This window comes from Pieris brassicae, chromosome 4 (genome assembly GCF_905147105.1).
Source record: "Pieris brassicae chromosome 4, ilPieBrab1.1, whole genome shotgun sequence".
Lineage (NCBI taxonomy): Eukaryota > Metazoa > Arthropoda > Insecta > Lepidoptera > Pieridae > Pieris > Pieris brassicae.
The window spans coordinates 2,088,935-2,114,027 of record NC_059668.1 but is presented as its reverse complement, the minus strand read 5'-3'; the positions used below and the strand labels follow the sequence as shown (position 1 = coordinate 2,114,027).

General features: G+C 31.7%; 1 protein-coding gene across 27 annotated transcripts in view; it reads left to right on the top strand.

The window, feature by feature from the left end:
- LOC123708877 (modifier of mdg4-like) overlaps positions 1-25,093 on the top strand; it is a 303,503-nt gene that overhangs the window by 67,483 nt on the left and 210,927 nt on the right. Inside the window, exon 5 of one of the 27 annotated variants that reach the window (XM_045659836.1) lies at positions 22,891-23,138. The exons of 18 other annotated variants lie outside the window; for them this stretch is intronic. In XM_045659836.1, coding sequence (XP_045515792.1) covers positions 22,891-23,123 — 233 coding nt within the window. In that variant the 3' untranslated portion in view covers positions 23,124-23,138. Of the gene's footprint in view, positions 1-796; positions 1,003-6,146; positions 6,359-7,490; positions 7,706-7,944; positions 8,163-13,605; positions 13,854-16,388; positions 16,616-20,356; positions 20,566-20,973; positions 21,222-22,890; positions 23,139-25,093 lie in introns of those variants that run through there. 8 more of the 27 variants (XM_045659837.1, XM_045659863.1, XM_045659853.1 and 5 more) reach the window with 8 other exon arrangements.

The window sequence follows — 25,093 nt, the reverse complement described above, 5'->3', positions numbered from 1 at the left end:
AATCATACATTCGTATACGTTTTTGGCAATTTTATTTACAAAATGACACGAGTTACACTCTGTAAATGATATTCTATAGCTGTTCTATAGCTATAGAGTAACGAACGAAATGATTATTGGAATTAGCAAAGTTATAAAGAATTTTTTTTGGTCTTCTTAGTTCTGCTTAGTGCAAAGAGGCTGAATACAAACGTACAACTAATGTAGATAGGACCTTTGTTTATTTGGGCCTTTCATTTTTGTGTTTATAATATATGTTATTTTTTTAAATAATTTTCTTTTTTTATTTTATTTGTTAATACAGTCATAATCTGTTATAATGACATATAAGGGATTTCTCATCTCTGGTTGTAACAACCGATGTCGTCGTAAACGGTTTTGACTCTATTTTTAAATTTATTTGTCAGTCCAAGTTGTTTGGGTCCACTGAAAATCAGTGTTGCCAGTGACAGCTGAAAGCTAAGTTGGGCCCAATTTTAATTAAAGTGATTTTGTGTATATTTTTTTAAAAATATATTTATGTCTTAATAAATATTTTTTCTTCATTTAAATAGTATACTCGTGATATGAAACAATTCTCATTAAACATTCTGTAAGTTTTTTTTTTACTTTTAATTATTTTATTTTTATTTGAAGAATTATTAGAATTCCACAAAACGGTTTGCAACTTTAGTAAGTGATCTCGTAGTCACAAACCATGGGTTTATTGGGTGCTACTCTCTTCTATATAATGTTAAAAATAAAGTTGCCATTTCGAAATATCCATCTTATAATCCAAAGAAATGATTAATTACAGAAATAGTATATGGAACGAGTCGTAGTGGGCGACCAGTCATAACAGCATATGGATACCGATACAACATGTGGAGTGGTAGTCAAGGCAAGCTTCGAGTCCGTTGGATATGCGTTAAGGACCATTCGGGATGTCGAGCGACAATAATCACTTTCCAGGATGAAATTATAAAGTTTACACCACATAATCATTGAAATAAAACCTTCAAATAAATATGTAATTATCTCACTAACGTGTGTACCAATGTTTAGATAGGTAGCAAAGACGTCTTAGAAAATTGTGTATCTAACAAGCGGTCGGTCACTGATAAATTACACACCTTTTTAATCCGACTGTACCTCACGTAACTTATCATTTCGAGTTCTGATCCTTTGTAATTAATTGGCGTTCCTACCGGACAATAATATATTTAATAATAGTAATAGTACTCCTGTTAACTAAAGATATCATATTATATACTCCTACATATATATCGTGATGGGCAAACTGCCAGTATGTTTTGTGCATTGTTTTTAATTTATACATACATTTTTATTATTATTTTTATTTATAACTATACAACGATATATCAGCTAATTGGCATTGCGATAGTTGTGTTACTTAATTTGATACAATACACTTTAAAAAAAAACACAAATTCAAAAAGGTTTTTAAAATAATAAATATTTAATACAATACAATTACAATTTACTTATACATAATTTATATACCGTAACATAGGATATTTGAGGAATTTTCTCTGCGAAAATCTAAAAATAACGATTGTTTCGGAGGCTCTATTAATATATATTTGATGTTCTAGTGGCTGCCTTTACCGTTTCTCGATTTGGGAAGCCGGTAATTGAGTTCAGAGGAGAGCGATTTTACAAGAATTCCGGCAGTCGAGGCACGAAGCTACTGTGGCGTTGCGTAAAAGCTCGAAGTAGAGCTTGCCGAGCGACACTACATACTATTTTCGACAAAATTTACAGTGTCAATAATAATCACTCCCACTGATTTTAGTAGTAGACACGATCTAGTCATTAATTATAAGTTGTGTGAGATTATGTGATATTTTTTTTTTATTTAATAAGGAAATATTTATATTTCGTTTAGCAATTGTCAATAGCAGCGATGACTTGTTGATAGCATGTTATTAAGGCAACGCGTCGAGCCGAGGTCCATTGATCTATGAAGTAGTAGAACGCTGTACGAAAGATCTCAAAAGTATATGACATATAAAAGATCATTATTACTTGTAACATTGAAGGTTAGGAAGTGTTTTTTTCTTATAGTTTCGTGTTGTGTATGTAATTAAATATTGTGACTATTTAATTGTTTCGTTTATTTCCTATTTATATTTGCAGGCATACTCAGACCCGTCTATTAAATCATTTATATCCATACGTATATATTAATATTAATTCCGTCTTTAGTTAGTCGATTACACATAGTTGCACTATATGTTTTTACTAGTACTAGACCTCCGACGGAGTGAAGGCATCCTCCAAATTCTTCCACTTGTCCCTATTCCTTGCGACAATTTTCCAATTTCTTCCCGCTAACCTTTTTTTTCGTCTTCCCAAGTTTTTGGTGGGCATCCTCACTTTTTTCTTTCCACTGGGCCATTCCAATTGAGGGGTCAAAAAGACCTGCCATCACAAATGCCGCCACTGTTACCGGCCCATTTCCATTTAAACTTTTATGTATCTATTTATTTTTATACAGCTTCGTATCACATCGTTTTTTAGCTTGTCTTTTAGTTTTAGTTTAAGAATCGAGCGCTCCATAGCGGTTTGGCATTCATATGTTATTTTTATAATTAAGCTAAGGTCGGATTTCGGAACTAATTTTAATGCCCAAAAAAGTTTTCGATATATGGGTTTGTAATCACAACTGACTTCACTAACCATTAACTTTTACCGATTTTAAGTATTGCATTAGTTGATAAATGATAGGCGGATCGTGGATTATCAATTAGTTACTCACTTTTTCAGTTGACGTAGACATGCTACGCCGCCGTAGAAGCCGTCTTACAGCTTACGATTGCGCTTTACAGTAATGTAAAATATTGCAAACAAACTCTTATAATGACTGCAAAGTCAGTAAAATGAGATTTCTTTCCGGGAAAGTTTAAAGTCTAATTACAACTCTTTAAATTCTCTGAAACCTCTCCTTTATATCTGCTAATAATTGGAATTGTGCAGTAAATTCCTCAATCGTACATTTATGAAAATAAAATTCATGTTGGAACTTTGATTCTAGATGTAGAGTTCAAAACGTCCTTACGTGGTCGGCCGGTGATTATTTACAAGAAATACAGATTTAACTGGGTTCGACATAATTACAACGGTGACATTTGGAGATGTGTTAAGAAAGGAAAATGTTCTTGCTCATTGTTGACTGTAGATAATGTTGTGGTTTATATGAATGGCGAACATAACCATTAGTGAGAAATGAAGGAGTCGACTATATGCTTATATTGCAATTTTGCGTCCGGGATAGGCTCTGGTCTTGGTTGCGTCTTTAGTATTCAGTTAGACAAGTAACACTATCATGTGTAAAGGAGCAAAAAAATCAAAGTGACAGCAATTGGTAGTGGACCACCCCAGTGGTGGTGGGCAGGCACTATGTCAACATAAACCCTACAAATATAACCTGCTGTAATCAATGATAATAAATTTCACAAGTTACACTGAATTTGATATTTGATGGTAATAATTAATTATAATAATAATTGTACACATTACGTATATTCCGTGTGTATAATTATGGTGGATAAAATGCCGAGAATTATTATAAGCTGTTAATGATATATCGATGCATGTATTATATTGAATTATATTACATATATATATATATAAATGTTGTAGGTGCAGTATTAGTGTAAGAGTATATGTATTATAGTATGCTGCAGTTTTTATTAATAATGACTTTCCGTGTTTCGTATAAGATTATGCATGAAATCTATCGATATTTGTTGAACAATTATGATAATTTTTTTTATAGAATATGTCATATATAGGCGGATCAGTCTTTGCTATTTCAAGCACTGAAAGTGTTTGTCCTCTTCAATTGCCTGGGTTTCCAAGACAAAAATACCTAAATACCTTAGATGCAATTGGATTTTTTTTATGTGGACTATTTGGATATATTAAAAATATATAATCTACCGATAATCAATCTATGTTGTTGTCCATTGGACTGGGAATTAGATGGCATACCCCACTCGAAAAGGCGCTTATAACATACAGGTTTGATACCAAGTAATTTCAGTCATAGTTTATGTCGATTGTAACGCGGTATCGAAAGTACTACATCAATACTTACTTGTAGGTTTACTTCTCTAAATTTTATGATCGTATCTTGAGACAGAATGAGGAATTCTACCCTTTTCACCTAGACGCCCATTTGATCACCGCTTTATCGAATCAGTTGCCAGATATTTTCAAATTTTTACGACATAGAAGCATACCAATGAATAAATTATAAGCCAGTAACGCACGTGCAAGCCTGGTGTTGCGGGTGCCCATGGGCGGTGGTAAGCACCAACTTCTAAATAAACCTACTCGTTTGCCTTCAATCCCATAATAATAGTTGTTGACCTGACACATGATCTTTGGAATTGTCTAGTTAGTTCGGTAATTTTGTGTTAATAAAGTGATTGTATAATCTTCTGCAGATGAAGCAGTCTTCATCATATCGCGATCTGGGAAGCCGATGATACTGGTCGGTGATAATCGTTATTACAGGCATAGCAGTTATAAAGAGGGTAGTTTCAGATGCCTGTATGTATGCGTAAAGTGGAGTTCCGGTTGTCGAAGTTCTATTACAACTTTCAATGATGAGATTGTAAAATATGGTAAGGAGCACAAGCATTGAATTAGAAGAGAGCAATTGTAGTGAATTAAAAGAGTATTTAAATAAAGAGCTTTTATTTCTATATTAAATTTTTCACCTACTAAGTTTGCGCATGTCATAAATTCCATGCCCAAGTGCTGGGCTATATTCCCGGTAATATATTATTCATATATTTGAGATTAACAATGACAGAGAGAGCGCGGCGTGGTAGGAGGTATTGCATATTTATATATAATTCTACTATATAGTGTATATCACTGAACTCTTAAACAGATGGATCGATTTGAATGTTTTTTTTGTATGCGTTTTGGTGGCGCCCTGGATGGTTTATATTCACAAATCAGCCCGGAAATGGTGCTGAAGTCCGTACTTTCATACTTTGTTTAACATCCTAATCGCTGAAATATGCAGGACAACGCTAATTTATATAGAAATGATTATTATGAGAGTACGGCAACTGAGACCGTACAGGCTGTTACATAATAACATATACATAATAACAACACGAAGTTATTAAAGTTAGTTATATATAAATGAAGCATTTAGAATTGATGATGTTTATTGCAACTATACTATAAATTTAAAAAACGGGGTTAGATTGAAATCGTTTATTTCACACTCGAAATTAGGACCTTACTACAAAAATATTATTAACATCATGTAAATTTAATTTTCAGTTTCGTACGTCATGTCCCGAAGAGGCAGGAAATGCTTGCAGGTTGGTGGATACAGGTTCAACCGTCATTACACAGTAAGGAGAAGAAATAATATACTTTGGGTGTGTATAAAGAAGAATGTTGGTTGTCGCGCTTCCTTAACTACTATAGACGATACTGTTATTAAAATAAATAATAAACACAATCATTAATGTATTACGTTTGTTTATTATCCTATTAGTACATATGTATCACCCTTAGTCCACAACTGTAGTTAGCAACAACTTTTACTACGTTTCGCCACTATGTAGTGATTCGTTATTTTCGAACTAATTAGACTTAGGCACATAAACAACTTACCAGCCATCTGTCTATGGGTGGCATCGACGACATCGGGACACTTGATCTATATAAAAAAAATATTTATGAGTGTAGTTTAGATTTTTGTTTACTTTCTGTTTATTAGTTGAGTGCCAGCAGTGAATCAGAAAAAAAAACAAAATATATTTAAGTCACTTTAATTAATGACTACTGTAATAATTATTACTATGACATAATTAAATATGACAAATTGAATCGGCCCGATATGAGGTCCAATAATCTATATTATACTTATGACTAATTTAGGTTTTGACCGGTCCGATGTGAGGTATCCGATCAAAAAGCTTTTGGTGTCTGTTATCTGCTTCCTTTTATAATGGTGTTGCGTCGGGTACAGGAATTGCTTATTTATGAAAATATATTAGTGTTTGTATGAAATTTGCGGAAATAAATTTGTATTTAATGTGTTACGTTTATTCAACTGTTATTATATTAAAATCAACTTTTATTTTAAATTTTCTCAAACTTTATTTCAGTAGCAGTGTTCATGGAGTCGCTCAGAGGCACTGTGGTTCTGCAAGTAGGAAAATATAGATACTATAAACATTCAGCATACAAGAAAAATGAAGTAAAATGTTTATGGGTTTGTAAAAAGAACAGTGTGTGTCGAGCCTCTGTTATGACCATTGGAAGAGAGATAGTCACGTCTAAGGGAGCTCATAACCATGATTAAGAAGAGAAACATATTTATAAAATGACTTTGTGTATTGTTACGAGCTAGAAGATCGGAAAGAAAATGGCGCAAATCACTACAAGGTTGTTTTAAATTTTAGACAGGACATTTACAATTTTAACAATTGTAATAAAACTACACAAATAACGCGGATAAATTCACTAATAAACGCATAACACTACAGTACATGATCACACATTCGCCCTTTGAACTGTGTATTTCTCGAAATTGCACTCAACTGAATTATCAGTGCTATATATACCACTAGGAATAGTCGTGAATCTTTTCAGTATTCGTAACAATTTATGTAGTATAAAACACACATTTTAAGTAAGCCCTGATAATCTTAATTATTAATTTATTATTCAGAGTAGTTCAATGGTAGCAGAACACATGGTTACAAATGTTACTTCAAACATATGTTCGAAATAAAGTAAATGTATGTTTTACATGTAAGATATCTGGCATAGTTAAAACAGAACTGAAGTGAAGAGATTTTTTTAAATTGTACCTAAGAACCTTCTCGCTCAATCGCTCGTTTATAGTTAATCAGTAATAAATGCGTGTAATATAGATTTATTTCTATAACTGTTTCATTTAAGTCCTCTGTAAGTATTGGCTTCAGCGTGCGACACTAATCCCTGAGAACGTAGGTTCGGTCCCTGACTGAACCAATGGACTTTATGTTTTTGTGCGCATCTAACACTCACTCCTACGATGAAACAAAAACATCATGAGGAAACCAGCAAATCCCAAAATAGACGACATGTGACAGCAGGCTCGTCACCTACTTGACTATGAAATAAATAGATCTGAAAACCGATGCAATCTGAGGCCATAACCCCTTTAAGGTTGTACTGCCATTGGATTATTATTATTAAGTATCCTATATGCTTACGGTCTAAATTCTAACGATTTAATTGGCTTTTAATTGTCAAAATGTAATTATTATCTTATGACTCAGTAACGTTCATTGAATTGTCTCTATTGGCAGACTAGGCTAGAGAAGATTGTGTTAAATTTAATACGATCATGGCAGACAGACATATTTAGCCGCAGATTGCATAGAACTTATTGATAATTGAACTTATTATGAAAGTCTTTATGAAGGAACCTGAGTAAACATAATATAAAATTATTGTTGCAGAAGTAATATTTTCCGAGTCTATTCGTGGAAGGCCTCTTATAATACATGGAAAGTATCGCTACAATTACCAAAACAGATCGAACGATAAAACAATTGTAAAGCAATGGCGGTGTTGCAAATGGTGGTCGAAGTGTAGAAGTATAATATATACAATAGATAATAAAGTAATTCGTTTAAAAGATATACACAACCATCCATAGCATTCCGAGACCGTATTATTTTGTTAACTTTTTTATACAGACTGTATGTACGTCTTAATAATATATAAATTTTCTCGCACATGTCTCTTTTATATATCAACAATAATTATGGTTTCTTGTTAGTTGGTTAAAATATATTAAATTAGCTAAAACATGTAAAGCTGCTCTCAGAGCTTATTTATGAGATTAATAAATATGTGTATAGATTAATTTAAGCTTTTACTCGGTATGTGTATTAAATATAATGTTTTCAGTTCCAGAGTATACTGTTTCAAGATATGGTCAACCCGTTATAGTACTGAATGGATACCGCTATAATCTAAAAATAACTAAGAACCATTCCAGTGGCCCACGTAATTTTTGGTGGTGTAGCAGACGCTCTGGTGGGTGTAGAGCCTCCTTGGTAACCTTTGAAGGGAAGATCGTACTCGTACGAGGTGAACATATTCATACATAACGAGTTGAACTTGGCACCATACATTTTATATACAGTTGAAATCTGTTATAAGGACATCGAAGGAAAAACTCATATTTGGTCGTAAAATCCGATAGTCGTAACAGCCGATGACGTTGTGTTAAGTACGTAATGCAATAGAATTCAGCTGGGATCTTTGATTTTTTTCAATTTAGCCGGTATGTTCTAAACGATGTCGTCGTAAATGGTTTTGACTGTGTTAATATTTTTCATAGTGCAAAGGTATAAGACCAGAAGGCTTATAGCTCATAGCTTATAGACACGAGTGCGTTTCCGGCCAGTACGTTTCTTGAAAAACTCCTAAGTAAAAGTATGTTTTAAGCGGGAACTAGCACTCTTAAATATCAAAAATTATTATAAGACAAATGAAAGTTCGCACTTGTCATATATAGTAGTTAAAACAACATGTAATTGTATTATCTTTAATTTGAAACCCGAGGCTAAAAGCTTCTGTATTTTGTAAATAAAAGTTTTTTTTATTAAAAGTTGTTCTTACTTTACAATTAAGTATAAATCATAAGTTTTCAAATTGCATAAGTTGATATATATTTGTTTATATTGGTGGCATTGATCACGGTGACTGAAGACAAAAGGTGTTAAATGTCAAAAGTATCACAGCTGCTGAGAAAGTTGTTTTATCTGTCTTCGGGTCAATAAATACATAGCTTTAATCCTTTCAAAAAGTGTTTTTCTTAAAACAAATATATCCAGACTATGATGACTCTCATAACAGGTAAACGTTTATGTTTTTGATATTCGGTGTACCTCATTTATTTAAGTATAACGTGTCTTCGGGTAAATGGGACAACAAGTGCTGTACTGCCAACCGCGCAGTAGTTATCCGTATAGAGTTATACCAGCAGCAAAGTTATCCATTGAGGATGGTCTTAATTGTAGAAAATATTCTATTTCAGATACATTGTTTACAAGAAAGGCAAGTGGGTCACAAGTACTTTCTATAGGGGGTTACAAATACTACAAAAACAACAGGAGTAAAAGCACCACCGCGACTTGGTTTTGCAGCATGAGGCAAAAGTTCAGGTGCCGGGCTGCAGTGGTGGTCGCTGACGACTCTTTTGTGTTAGTGCATAAAAATAAACATACACATTAAAACTGAATCGTAAATTCGATGTATGAAATTGTTTTTCGGTAAATTAGCTTGTTGACACCGCATTCTCGTAGCAATTGTGCAAACGTAACACTACTTACAACTTATATAACAATACTGTTTTCAACTGTTGACTTTAATTAATAAAATTGGACAAACATTGACTTTGAGGTCATGTTTTGAGACGAATCTTAATTGTGATATAGTTCTTTCAATTTGTAAAAAAATACTAATAGAACCCTGTCGACTTAGTATTGGTCACGTGGATAGTAAGTAAATGGTATGAACTCAACATCGAAATCGGAATTGCGGAATCATTGGAACTGATGCCATTACAAAAGATCTGGATCTGGAAAAACCTCAATCGACGTATACTATAATGGTTTCTATTTGTGAATTTCTTAACCGTTATACTTCTATACTTTAAAAAATATTTTTATCAGAATTTATGTAGGAAATATTTATAATAGTTATTGGGTGAACCATATTAAATGGTAAAATGAAATGCACGTTTTGATATTATTTTTTATAATACAGTCAAAATCTGTAATTCGACTTCGAAGGTACTACTATATTTGGTCTTAAAAACCGATAGTCGTAACAGCCCATTGTAATTAAGTATTAACACGTTGTAATTAAGTACCTAATACTATAGAATACAGCCGGGATCTATGATTTTGGTCATTATAACCGGTATGTTCTTCATTGATTGTTTAGACTGTATATGTATATGTATGTAATATCAGGACTGGTTAGCGTTTTAAGAACCTAAAAATAATTATTCTGTTTTAGCAAAGTTTACGACAACTCGCTATGGAAACCCGGCGATACAAGTTGGACCGTATAGATTTAATAAGAATAATCGAAGTGTCGGGTCTCGTTGCCTTTGGACATGCTCTCGTGTTTGTAGCGGCTGCAAAGCAACCATTACGACATTTAACAATGTAATAATAAAACATAGGACTGAACATAATCATTAAGAAATACAAAATGGTGGCTGTTTGGCTTTACTATTAATAGTTATTTTTGTAACGACTTTTTACGACAGTTTTCTGTCGTAATAACCTGTATCACACCTATAGTAGGGCCAATTTATTAGATCACATTTGACATGTCAGTTTTAGTTTTATAAGATGTTCCTTGACACGTTTTCTTGAATATTTATAAGGAGATCACTATTAAGAACAGAAATTGTTTATTGTGTTTAGAAGAGTTTATTAGTGAAGTAATTTTTCTAAATATACTCGCAGATTTCTTGTTAACTAATGTTTTATGTTATCACTTTATCGCGTTATATTATAATCGCGCATAGACTACGGAGGTTAGAGCCCCTAGTGACAAAATAAAAGATAACTGATTTGTACATTTAGAGAGACGGCACCAAATTGTTTACTGATACACCTATGAACTATGTTATAAGTTTAATAATTTCCTTCTATAAATATTTAATCTGAATTGAAAAACGTTTGGTAATTGTGCAGTTCTAACTTCCAAAAACGTGGTACGCCCCTGTTACGTTATGATGATGTGTCAAATGTGAACCTATAATTGAAGTTAAAGTGTGTGTTTGACAATGAAACGCTTATTGTGTGTTTAATATTTGAATTATATAATAATAATTAGATCTTTTATACAGTTCTTTATTGTAACTTGGGTACCGCTCTGGGGCGTATTTTCAGTTAGAAATATGTTTCAAATTTAAAATATGTTATAGTTCGAATATCATTAATGTACACTAATTACAGGGAAAATGCATTTGTTTGCACTGTAATTTTATCGCGTGGACTACCAGCATTAAACTTGACTTTACTGTTATTAGCCCAGACTTTATGAATATTAAAATCTATGTCAATTAAAAAGCTATTATTAAATAATGTGTCTGTACCTGCTTTTATTTCATTTTGATGTGTCTAATTACGTAATTATTTTCTTCAATTATAAATAAAATACAGTTAGAATGTTTTGTCGTAGCTTAGTACCGGTGTCAGGTATGATTGCTGATGATATATATTTTTTTTCAATTTGTGTTGTGGTAGAAGAAGTCACCAGTCGTGAAGCTTCAATTCGAAGGCAGTAAAGTCTTAATGAACTACTCAAGACTGCTATCACATTTTTATTGAAGTGAAACTTCTTAATCGGCGTTGGAAAAAAAATTACGATCACATTTTCTCGTCCCTACCACGGTTATGTCAAGTTAACCTTAGTTTTTGATTGTATTTTTCCATACAAGTGATTATGGTGTTTATTTTTTTCAGGTCATTTAAGAATGACCTCAGTTTTTGATTGTAACTATCGGTCATTATAAATAATTCCATTAAAAGTAGTTATTAACTAATACGACTGTTAATTTAATAAACATCAAATTATTATCATGAAATATAAATTCTGAAATATATTAAATATTTTTTTTGTAAATTAATTAACTAATTTGTTTAGATTCAACGATGGAAATATCCACAAGTCCTGAGGGATCTTCAAATGCAATTACTGTACAAGTTGATAATTTCCATCATCGGCATTGTTCACAACTCAGTGCATCAATCACTACAACAAGCCATCTCTGTGGGATTGAAACTGAAGCAATGAGTTATCTTTATTCAATCCACCGTGGTTATCCAAGAACAGCTGCAGAGCGAATGCAAGAGTATAGAGCTCGGAAAAAGAAGGAAACTCTAATAGTGACTTATCAAAAACATAAGAAATCTGACGCAGAGCGTGCAAAAGCGTATAGAACCCGAAAAAATGCGAAAATCCAATCAGCAGGTAGGAGTTTATCAGTTAGCTACGGTCAAAATTACAATAATTTATTTAGTAAATTAATTAATTTTTCTTTTTAGATTCAACAAAAAAGAAATAAGGTCATAAAGAAGATTCACTTCTTACGTGTGTATACTAGTACATAATATAATATAATGTAATTATATAAAAATTAATATAAAAAAATGATATTATATTATGTATACAATCAGATAGAAAAAAAAAATTTACAATAGACTGCTTGAAACACAAACTGGACATAGTTTTTGGTTCACCAGGACGTCGAACAGATTTAAAACTTATATACTAAGACCAATGACATACATAACTTAACATTATAACCATTAAATTTCGCGTAAAACGTCACAAAACATCGACACGGTGGTAACGATGTAGGAAACCTATTGTCGATTTATTGTTATGTATAAGTTATAATTGTATGATGTATGTAGTAATTTTTTTAAATTATATTTAATATTTTTTTGTTAAATCATTAGGAAGTGAAGTTGGTAGCGAGTAAATTAAATTTGGAATAATATAGTCTAATGTTCTTTACCCATAAATATTATTGTTTTTGGGTAATAATTATTATTCTTTTATTTTTTTACCATTTAACGCGGTTGGCGAGTTTTAAATTGTTTAACGTTATTTCTGTTTAATAGTTTTCTTTTAGCAAAGTATACTTTCTCTTGTATACGTTGTCCTCTTTATCTACTGTGATTGTTTAATTTCAATATTATAATGGATTTTGTGTAATAGTAGGTGGGTAGGTAGGTGCAGAGCTTTTAAGAGGTATTTCATTTTTTATTATAGTGAATTTGGCAAGTATCGCTCTTAGTTTCTCACAGACAGAGTTAATGTGCGTTTTCCAGGAAATTCGGTCATCTATATTAGGCTCGAGGTACTTTGTCTACTAATTCTAAGGCGTTGCAGTTCAAGTTGTTGGGGTACGAGTTATTATAGAATGTGCACCGTAGCGTAACTAACTTATTCTTGAAAGCGCAATTTTAATGCACCATAAATTTTTTGTAACTAGAGTTATTAATGATTCTTTCGATTTTTTTCATATAATTTTGTCCATTGTGTTTAAATTTTTAAAGAAATTTCACGCAACGAAAGTGTTAACACCATTGTTACTAGGCTCTTATTTTATAATTGTTAGAGAAGTAAGTGTAAATTAAATATCTCTAATGAGTGATTCTTTTTAATCGTAAAGTTTTTTTATTATAATAATATATATAAATGTAAAATATCTAAACTTAATAGCAGTAAATAATAACGACGTATAAACATCGTTCTCATTTTTAATATCAGTATATTTGTACTAATTAAGTTTTGATTAAATATTTTATGTTATGTATATTAAAAAAATGTTTTATTGTATAGATTTGACAATTATTCAACATTATTGCGATATATTTTCTATTAACATAATACCTTCTCAATAATAAAAATATCTGAACTACGAAAACAAATGGATTTTTAAATGTTCTACTATATGTTTAAGCAGATCTATGTCATGTAAGTTAAAACTAATCTATTTGAACAAACTGTAAAGTTATTATTTATTTCTAGTAAGATACGGAGTTTCGCAGAGAGGTAATCCTATTCTCATGGTTGGAGGGAACAGGTTTAAGAAGACATCTGGGTACGGGAAGAAGAGCTGGTGGCATTGCATTAAGCGATCCAGCACGAGTTGCCCTGCTAGTATGAGCCTGGATGGAAACTGTGTCGTCAGGGTGAATTTTAATCACAACCACCAGCAACCGACAGCTATACGACCTATAGATGTTCCGATTATACGATAAGTACCTAATCAATAAAACAAATATTTTACTGATACATTATTGTTAAGTCTCGGAACTTTTTGGTGCCCCCATTTAGTTAATGTCTTAAGCTAAGAAATTTGAATGAAACGTCTTAACTAAGAAGCCATGTTAAAAATATAAATTCCTCAACACTTTGTTGCATTAAACATTTCTTAATACGACGATAACGTTAAGGAGGCTACTCTTTCAGGCAACCCTAGTAGGAAAAAGAAAAAATATTTCCTAAAGTGCATACATAAATTTAAAAAAAATATACAGAGTACGTACGACTTACACAAAAGCAAAAAAAAAACCTTATAATCTAATATTAGAAACCAGCCATTATGCGTGGCAAATAAGACAAATATTTTGCGGAAATCGATAGCTCACTATGTTTTAGTGTTATCTTTGGACGTTATAATTCGTGAAATACGCTCTTGTAAAATATAGTAATTATTGAAATACTCAAAGTTATTATTATAAGAATCTCGTTACTATGGTTTATATAACTTTTTGTGCCTTTATTCACTCATTGTATTATTGTAATATTCGTTTTAAGATATCGTGTAAATAAATCTGAACAAAATATAAATTTTAAATCATTGAGGTTTTTAAATTACTTATGAATATTTTTTTGTTTATACTTAAGAAATAAAGTTGAATCTCCTTACTCATAAGTTTATAAGCCATTACCTAGCCACTTTGAAAGTCAGAAATAAACATGTTTAACGGTTTGTGAGCGGGAAATAAGAATTATTAGATTTTTATGTCATTTTCCGTTACAATGTATACTTTTCCGAACACCAAGTTTCATGATAAGATCTCATAATAAAAGCTCATAATAAAATAAGCTTTTTCCATCTTACAATCAATTAAGCTCGGTAAGTTCAAAGTGATATATGATATCTCATACAAGTTTTCTTGATATACATAACTGATATTTTGCAGCATTTTTCGGTTTTACACCAGGAGGTAAGCGATGCCTAGATATTGTGGGCCACCGCTTCACCATACACCAGAACGAAGGGGCCAAAATTCGATGGAGATGTGTCAGAAAAACCTTTGGGTGTTCAGCCTTCGTCACAACTATAGACAATATCATTATTAAATCGAGACAGATACACAATCACAGTTAAAGTAATTTAAAAATTATTTGCTTTATTATAATTTATTTGTAAAGGTTAGGGAAAGATGTGTTATTATTGTATAAGTAATATATGAACCTCATAAACTAATTTTTTTATTTATTATAAGAAGAATATAATTTATATAAACAGTCTCCACAGAAAGTTATATTTCCAATATATAGATTCGTTATGTTTTTTTTATATTTGTTTTCTAAAAACTGCTTCAGTATTCTTTTCTTAAAACTCATTTAGAAAAAGTGGGAAATAAATACTTTAGTTAAATAATTTTTGTTTCATCAATGTTATACGCTATGTATTATTTGAATGGTTTGCTTTAAATAAAATACGTCGTAAGAAAGCACTTTTTAACCGGATTGAAGCTATGTATTATTATAAACTTATAATTATTTTACATAATTTTGAATTAAACAATTTTCCGACGTTTCGCGTCACCGTCACCACAAACACGTGTAAAAGCTTTGTTAACAAAAGACAATACTAATATACGTCGTTGAATAATTGAACATGGAAGGTGTTCGATTTCCCCGTGTCCTTTGGTGAGACGCCTGTATGCCTTACACACCGAAATAATTATTGAAATCGAAGTTAGGACGTCTGTGCTACGCGTTAGCGTTATTAACGACTGAGGCGACATGGTCTTGTCCAATTTAAATTTATGTATTAACCATTGTTAATAATTTGAATATCTTTGTAATTGTTGTAAGGATTATGTTTTACGATTACTTTTAAATTGTGTGTATGTCTTGTAGTGTTTTTTTATTATTATTTTAGTAGTAACCGTGATCTCTGTTATATTACCATGATCACTCCAGTTTTAATATAAATGTTAATAAGGTATATTTATGAAGTTTTCATTTGAGACGCAAGCGATACATTGTACAACAGTACATATTAGTTTAATTTAAAAAACATAAGCAAATGTACGTAAAAATATTATTATTATATTTATAAATTACTTAGTTTAAGCTAATGAAATAGAGAAAAATAAGTATTATGATATATTTTTATTTGAGATGACGGTGAACTTCGTATCACCTACATATATTTCTGTAAAATGTTTTCAGACCAAGTACAAGTTTATATATACGTTATTAAATGTTTCCTAACCAAGGGATACCTTTTTTATTTCTAAAAAGACAAATGTTTTCAAGCTAGAAACAAATTGTATCGGAACATTAAATTATTTATGCTTGTATTTGTTTTTATATTAAATTAGCCAATCAGTCCTTATGTAGATTGATAATTAGAATATTTAGGGTGGCAAACCTATCCATCCTTGATATCCTAGTATTTCACAATAGGTAGGTACTCTCTATCTTTTATCGCCTTGCAATTACCTATAGCATTATGCTATCCTAGTAGACTATACATATAATCTTTACTCAAAGATAAGTGTTTCCAGATCTCATGCGCGCGATTCTAAGAGCCCGTTTCTGCAGGGATTCTACTAACATCTATATTGGAGGACACAAATTTTTCAGACATTCCCGATCGCTTATGGGCAATAGAATCAGATGGACCTGCGCTAAGAAACATAAGCTGAAGTGTAAGGCCTCTGCCGTGACCATAGATGGAGTTGTGGTGTCCACAACTGGTCTTCACTCTCACAATTAAATGCTTTGCCCATTACGTACAAGTTATTTATGCGGTCCAAAAAATGTATTAGATGGTAAGAGAGTGTTATATGAAATAAATTATTTATTTACTTTTGTAAAAGTATACATATATCTTAATTTTCAGTAATCTTTTTTATACATAATATATATTTAACGTTATTAATGTTATATACGGCCTACTTTTCTATGCGTTTAGGACTATAATCACCAAAAATGATACTAAGTATTAAAAATGTATGTTAAATTTACTAAAGAATATTATGTCCGATTGTTTAAGATGTTTAGATATTTTTAAATATCATAAAAGTTAAGTTATAAGATTAGATGTTATACGTATTACGTCCGTTGGACCCATTGTGGGACTTACTCATGCGATATTTTATCTCTCATTTATTTATGCAACTAAACCCAGGACCCGCTTTAATAGAGAATGGCATATAACGGATAATGTGTGTTGTTTCGTTTTAATATAAAAATAGGAAAAACATATTTTTGTAGCATTCCACTTAAAGTTAGGAACATATTTTTGTAATGGATTAAATCAATTAAGAATATAATGTTACCAGAATGGAGCCTTTCGTATTTTATACGGTTGAGATTTTTGGAAATTTATCTAAATTTCATTATTTTTATTAATGTTTGTGAGCACTGTATATGTAAGATTATTATTAAATTTGCAATCATTTCTATTTACACTATTAATGTTGTATCGATGTATTTGTTTGAATAAACACTTTTATTGAAAAAAAATACAATCTATTTTGAGTTAATTAAATAGGAGATTCACTGAGACTCAAATTCTGATACAAGGAGATGTTGAGATGTCATACTACATGTCCATGAACATTGGTTTTATAGCTATTATTTACTTTCAGGGCTAATAAATGAAATTGTATTTGCTGAAGTGTCAACAGCGCCAGTCAGAAAGCACAGTACACCAAGCTTAGATGTGAAAGTTGAAATATTGAAGAGGCTGGATAAAGGTGAGAAACAATCTGCTTTGGCAAAGGAATATAAATTGGGACGGACCACAATCTACGATATAAAAAGGAAGAGAGCGCTGATTCATGACTTCGCCACTCAAGTGAAACACAAGTCAAAAACACGGAAGAATTTGACGAGTGGTCGCAATACATCCCTTGAGAATGCTCTTTTCAATTGGTATCAACAGAAAAAAGAGCATGGAGTCGTTTTAAAAAATAATGCGATTCGTTCAAAAGCTCTTTATTTAAATAGAGCTTTTAATAATAATAAAACGTTTCGAGCTAGTTCTACTTGGCTTGCGAAATTCAAAGATAGATTTGGAATTTCGGAAGTTTGAGGCTATCTCTGAATTGCTTCCAGTAAACTATACGTTAAATTAATTACTTTAATTTTCTATTTGTGAATTTATTTAGAAATAGATGACATGGTGAACTTAGTATCACCGAATTGTGTCAAAACTAAAAACAAAGTTTTTAAGCAGACCAAAGAGATCGGACCTCATACTATAGCTATGAATCACAAATTTCTATATAAATATGGGACAACCAAGTGACAGATTTTTAATTCTAAAAAGACAAATGACATACGATATTTCCCAACTAGGAATAGGTTTTATTGGAACATGAAACTGTCGTATTTAGTATTTTTCTTTACATAATATTTGTGTTTCCACCGTATTTCAAGATAACTAGTCAAATCGGCCATTCTCGAGTTTTAGCTAGATAAATGAACACCAATGCAGTTATATATATATATATATATATATATATATATATATATATGACAAAAATAAATGGTACAGTATGGTAATCATACAGACCATGTCATGATGGTTTGTAAGAATATAATCTGTTATGGACCTTATTTATAAATGCCAGTATATGTTGTTTTTTGTGTTTAGATCTGATTTTCGAATGCAATAATATTTTCAATGATAAGTGAATCAGTTCTATTCCTATTTTCGGATACTTCCCTCGCTTATTTAACTTAAATTTGTATTGGTTTTGTTGTATTCCAAAAGTACCTATTAATAGCTAATCATGTTATTTATTTTAGTTTTTTGTCAATGTATGTTAGAAATGATTAAAAATCAATTTTATAAATTAATATATAAAAAATGTTCTTATTATTCTATACAACTTCTAGTCGAATTCTGGTAAAACTTCGATAAAACGAGTGAGAAAGATCTATTCTAACTATTTGATTACATAATAATAATTTTTATTGAACAAACAGCAAATGGGCCTCCTCATCTGATGTTAAATGATAGCGCCGTCCATGGACACTCTCAATGCCAGAGGGCTCGCGAGTGCGTTGCCGGCCTTTTAATATACAAGATTTTAAGACACTCGCCCCTAGTCTGTGATTGTATTTGTAACTGCACACAAACAGATTTAAATTTGGAAACAAAACATTCCTTTTAATAAGATAATTAACATTAACATTTTTTAGGAAAGATAATTAACACTAGTCGAGGTGTGATGCTTCTCTTCAACAAGTTCACTTATAACAGGCAGCAAGGTGCAAGGAACAGAATGCTCCGGTGGTATTGTGCAAAATACCATACGGGCTGTAAAGTCACGATTCTTACCACATCTGAAAATATAGTAACCAAAGTTGTTGGTGAACATAATCACGCGATACCGATCCTTCATAAACTTTCTGATGGTAGATATTATGTTCTTATGAAGTAATCTCCATTTTCTAAAACATGTTTGTATTTTTGTTTTGTTATGTCTCTGTATATATGTGCATACTTATAAGATGTATATGTGTTCGTTGTGTTTTACGTGTATTCCTCAGTAAGTATGTATCATCGGGCATCAAGGAAAAATACGAAATTTCATCCAGTCTATCACATTGACGTGCCACGTTTCATTAATCGTTTTTAGAGCAGATTTTGCCGCGCACTACCACTATGTGAAACCAGCTGCCCACTAAAGTATTGCCGAACCAATTCAAGTTAGAGTCCTTTAAGAAAAGAGCGTACCAATTCTTAAAAGGCTGGCGACGGAATTGCCTTTTATAAATATGGGCGGCGGTATTACTTAAATCAGGTGAGCCTCTTGTCCTGATATATATTTAAAAAAAGATGACTATTTGATGAACACGGAAATGGTAGAATAAAGCTTATAATAATTGATATTTTTTGTGTCATAAAAACTATTTTCTTATCTAGTGAGCGATGATTCTATAGAAAAATATATTACTGGGTTTTTTTATAAAACAGGGCAGGTGGCTCACCTGATGTTAAGTCATGCCGCCGCCCATGGACACTCTCAATGCCAGAAGGCTCGCGAGTGCGTTGCCGGCCTTTTAAACCCAATGGTAGTTTTAAGGTATTTATTTTTAAATGATTGTCTCAGGGAATATCTGCGTTCAGTAGATAAAATTATTTCCAGGTGTTAGGAATGGATTTCGTATAGTTGACCTTCAAGCAGACATAGAACTAAAATTGTCTCATTTATAATAACGTTTTTATTTTAAGGCAATTTAATTGAATTTTATGATGATATTAATAATTTCGTATTAATTAACTAATAAATAATACATTAACCTAATGTATTTTTATATCGACCCCGTGGGTTTACTCCGTTGCCCTTATAGGGATACAGATATCATTACCGAGTAGGACATGTTGATATTTGAATCTGCAAGTGCTAGCAAAAGACTGCCAAAACCAGGAAATTATTGGGTTATTTGAATTTTAACGTAACTGTGCTTTTTTAAAACAAACAAAATATATTACAACTTTACTATACCATTTCAGTTGCATATACAATCAGAATTAAGGAGAATGGACATAAATGTATGCAAATTGGAAAGTTCCTCTTTGGTCTCCACTACACCAGAAGATTGAAAACTAGATGGCGCTGCGTGAGACACAACAGTCAGTGTAATGCTGTTGTTTACACATTTGAGGACGAGATCTTATGGCTCAAAAATGAACACAATCATTCATGAGTTACCATTATGAGGGAATTTGATACTTATCTGGGACAGTTACAACAGCTGACTCGACAGAAAAACTACCCGCTCGTTCCGGCGTGAAGTCAGTACAATAGAGAGACAATGTAGTTGAAAGTTGTAGATTATTCTTTTTAATCTTATATAAACTTATAATACAGGATCGAGACTTCGAAGGAGTTATGTTTTGTCGTAAAACTGATCGAACAATATAATTTGGTAATTACGTTCACATCTTGCTTGACGTCAATATTTCTATGTTAAAATATATTTTTATTTATAAATTATATAGTATTTTTCTACACATCAAGGGTTTTATTTACGGAAATAATAATCTTAGTTCTGTACACGTGTAATTTATCAAACCCTATATGTCATTTGTTATAGATGTATTCTTAAATATTATTTTTCATTTAACAGTGATCTTCGTTAACAATATGTCTGGGAAGCGTTTGGCGATATATAATGGCTATTCTTTTTATTGTGGAGTGCAAAGTTCTAGAACACATACATGGAGGTGCACCCGATGGGGACACTGCAAGTCCAGATTCATACTTAGCGCGAACAGTAATGTTATGATAACCGGAAACTTCAATCACTCACACGAAGCGCCGTCGCATGTTATAAGAAATGGGATTTATATAAAACTTTAGCTTTTGACTTAATTAAATTAGTTGTGTTTGTATCTTAATATATATAAATCTGTCACGATGTTTGTCCGCGATGGACTCCTAAACTACTTAACCGATTTTAAATTAAATTGGCACTCCGTGAGCAGTCTTGTCCAACTTAAGAGATAGGATAGCTTAGATTTTTAGTTATAGTCGCAATTTTATTTTATTGCAAATTATTTGTCTATAATTAATTGACAGTAACAATTATCTGTTAACTCCAAAAGATTCTAACAGATGTCGATACTTTTCAACTGGATTGAGTAAGTAATCAATAGATGGCACTGCTATGGTAAACCGACAAACGAGTCATATAAGCTACAATTCAACATTATATTTATTTATTATTATATACATTAAATTTATTTTCTAGTAAACGAAATACCGTGAAATTCAATTATTTCTACTTTTTTAATTCTTGGTGTTAGCATAGCCAACCACGTGCTTCTTAGACCGAAGTGTAAATCAAATTCAAATTATAGTGACGATAATACAGTGAAATTTTTCTTTCGTGTCACGGTATTAAGGCTAACTAAAACCACATTAAGGAGAAACGAAGTGCGCGGGGGCAGCTAGTGTAATATAAATGTATGCATTCTATAGATTCAGTGTGTAGATTCGTATCGTAAATAATCTTGCATTGTTTAAAACGCAAATATTTGACTTAATGTTATGTGTTTTCCTACTCTGTGTCTTTAAATTGTATATACTCTCTTCAGTCGGTAGCTCATGTCTTGGTCAGCAACATGGAGCGTGCTATCTGTTCCGGCCCGTGTCAGTCGAGAGCCTCTCTCATTAGTGTATACGAACAGTTTTGAGGACAATGAGTCTTTCATCTGATCGGTCCATCTGGTTGGTGAAGGCCACGTACCTTCTGTGATACGAACCACGATCAGTTACTCTGAGTTTTCATCGCTGTTCGTATATAATACATTGTATATAATCAACTCTATAAGAATCTAAAGTGTTTTATTAATAATAATGTCTTTGTGTTGTTGTTTGAAATTTGTGATTCGGTGTAATAAAATATTTTGTTTTTATCTTGAGGTATTTCTAAATGTCTTTTAAATAATTTTGCAACCCGTAACAGTAGGGATACTATAAGATCGCATTCTTGATTATTATGTGTTTACACACAAGACACATAATCATCTTGTAACGGCTAGCATTTATTATAATTTTTTTTGAAGTTAACACTTCACAATTGGTTAAATTTTGTCAATTCCGGTTACATATTTACTGGCAATATATATATACATATATATACACATATATATATATATATGTATGAAGGTGATTTTACGATTAACTTTTCTAAACATAGTATGCAGCTGTTGTGAACGTATACATGTTTTATACGAACGACAATCAAAAGTCCCAGAGGTGTACAAAACGTAATTGGCGTTTTCGTTTCACTTTGAATGAAGATGGTAAGAGGATTATTAAAAAAGTGGTAAAAACCGTCTTAACAGCTTGTGGAACAACGGATGGAATTTAGTATTCTGACTCGACGTCCTATTATCAAACTCAGCTGCCGGTATTAATACGAACGCCTCTGATTATTTCTGGATATAAATTATAATAAATTTGTGAGGATAAATAAATTCATAATACGCCTGCCTATTTTATAATGTGATTTAAAACGTATGGTGTTTTTTTGTTTCAGTGACATATGTTGTAAATCAAAACCAAAAGAATATAGCAGTAGTGGATGGCTATTGTTTTTATCCAGACGAACGCCACAATAGCTCCATACCATGGTACTGCTCACGAAGTAAAAAGTGCAAAGCCCGCTTCACAACTACAAAGGACAAGACAATAATTCGAAAAAGCAACTTTACACACACACATCCACCATCACAATTTATAATTAATAACGGAGTGTATTATCGACTTTAGGCTTATTTAATAACATTTAACTGTCATATAAAATTAATACTATTTATATAAACTCCATACTTTAATTACGAATATAACAACCTAACGTGATTTATTTATAACAATGGCTTCATTGTACAATGAGTATTGTTGTTTGAAATTTGTTATTATAATTGCGTGAAATAAAATATTTTGTTCTTATTTTTAGGTATTCCTAAATCTCTTTAAATAATTATGCAACCCGTAGCAGTAGGGCTAATATTAGATCAAATTTGATGCATCATCATCTTGTAACGTTGGTCATATGTTTTTTTGCACAATTTTTTAAACTTTTGTCCATTCGGATTACATATTTACTGGCAACATATTTAGTATAAATATATAATATAATGGTAAATGAAAGTTATATTACGATTTACTGTTACCAATTTACCTTCCTACACAGTGTACAACTGACTGGTGATAGAAAGATACTTTAGTCGACCATTTTTCACACAATGCATATTATTATTTTAATAATATCTTTGAGTGCTGACAGCTGTGTTGAATGTGACAATACTCGTAATCGTCCTTATAGTTCAACAGGTATGTTTTTGTTAAATTAAAAAAAAATGTATATATAAGTTCTTTTTGAGAATAACTACGAGCAAGTGTTTGAAGTTCATTTACTTTATTGAATGTTTTAATCTGTGGGGTGCTCTGAAGTTTTAACTGACAGATGTCAAATGTCATTTATATTTGACCGACTATACGATGAACCTCTGTGTTCAGTTGTTGTAGCTTCTAAAGTACTCTTCTGTCTCTCTTAGGATGTTAACGACGAGTGTTTTTGTTAAAACGGTAAGACCAATAATAAAGTGTATATTTTTTTCAGTTTGCTATTACAAAAGATGTACGGGTAAGGTTGCAGCTGTTGTGAATGGATACACGTTTTATACGAACGACAATCAAAAGTCCTGGAGATGTACTAAACGTAATTGTCGGTCTCGATTCACTTTGGGTGAGGCTGGTGAGATGGAGAAATATTCCTTTAAACACGAGCATATACCTAGCAAGTATATCATTAAAGGCGGTTGTTATTTTAATATTCGAAAATAATAACACTTTATTCCCAGTGTAATTAAGCTGTTTTGTCTTTAGCAGTTACGTGTTTGAAATAAATTATGTGTTAAGTTTTAAAATATCGATTTTTCAAATTATCACGACTCTACAAAAAAAAAATTTCGTTCTTTGTCCTAAAGTTTATACTATTATTTTCCAGATAGTTATGCACAAAAACGAAAAGAAAATATCTTTTTTCGGTATAAAGTTTGCTTTTGTGATAGTTATAATAAACAATGAACAACGCTATCAAGGCCAATACAATGATAACATGATGATTATATTTGGGGTTTATTGAGGGAAAGTAGCTATGAACATAAAAGAAAAAGTAAAAGTGTGCACTTTTAAGTTATTTTCCACTTTTCTGTAAGCTAATTCGATAGTAAAACTTAATAAAAATAATAAACATTTTTATTTCAATAGTTTTATTTTCAATCAAAAATTAAAATCCGAGATTTTTAAAAATTTCGTTCAATCAGTCTTCTAAGCACAAAAGCAAAGTTTTTCATGCCATATATTTTTTTTCCGTCTTATTACGACCTAAACTACCGAAATTTAATGCTTTGCAACCAAAGTCAAATTTCATGTTGATCCGTGTTATTGAAGTACTGTTATCATGTTGCAAAAGAAAACACAGTTTGTTTTTGGTTCCAACGTTTTTGTTCTGGAAATTTCGACCTGCAGAACAAGCTCCGTGGACGGCCTGAGACCCAAGTTGATAATGAAGTATTGAAGGCTATTGTGGAAGCGGATCCATTGCAAACCACGTCCGAGTTAGCTGCCGGCTGCGGTGCTAGTGATAAAACTGTTTTAATTCACTTGAAGCAAATTGGGAAGATTAAAAAGCTTGAAAGGTGGGTATCTCACGAATTGACTGAAGCAAACCCGCA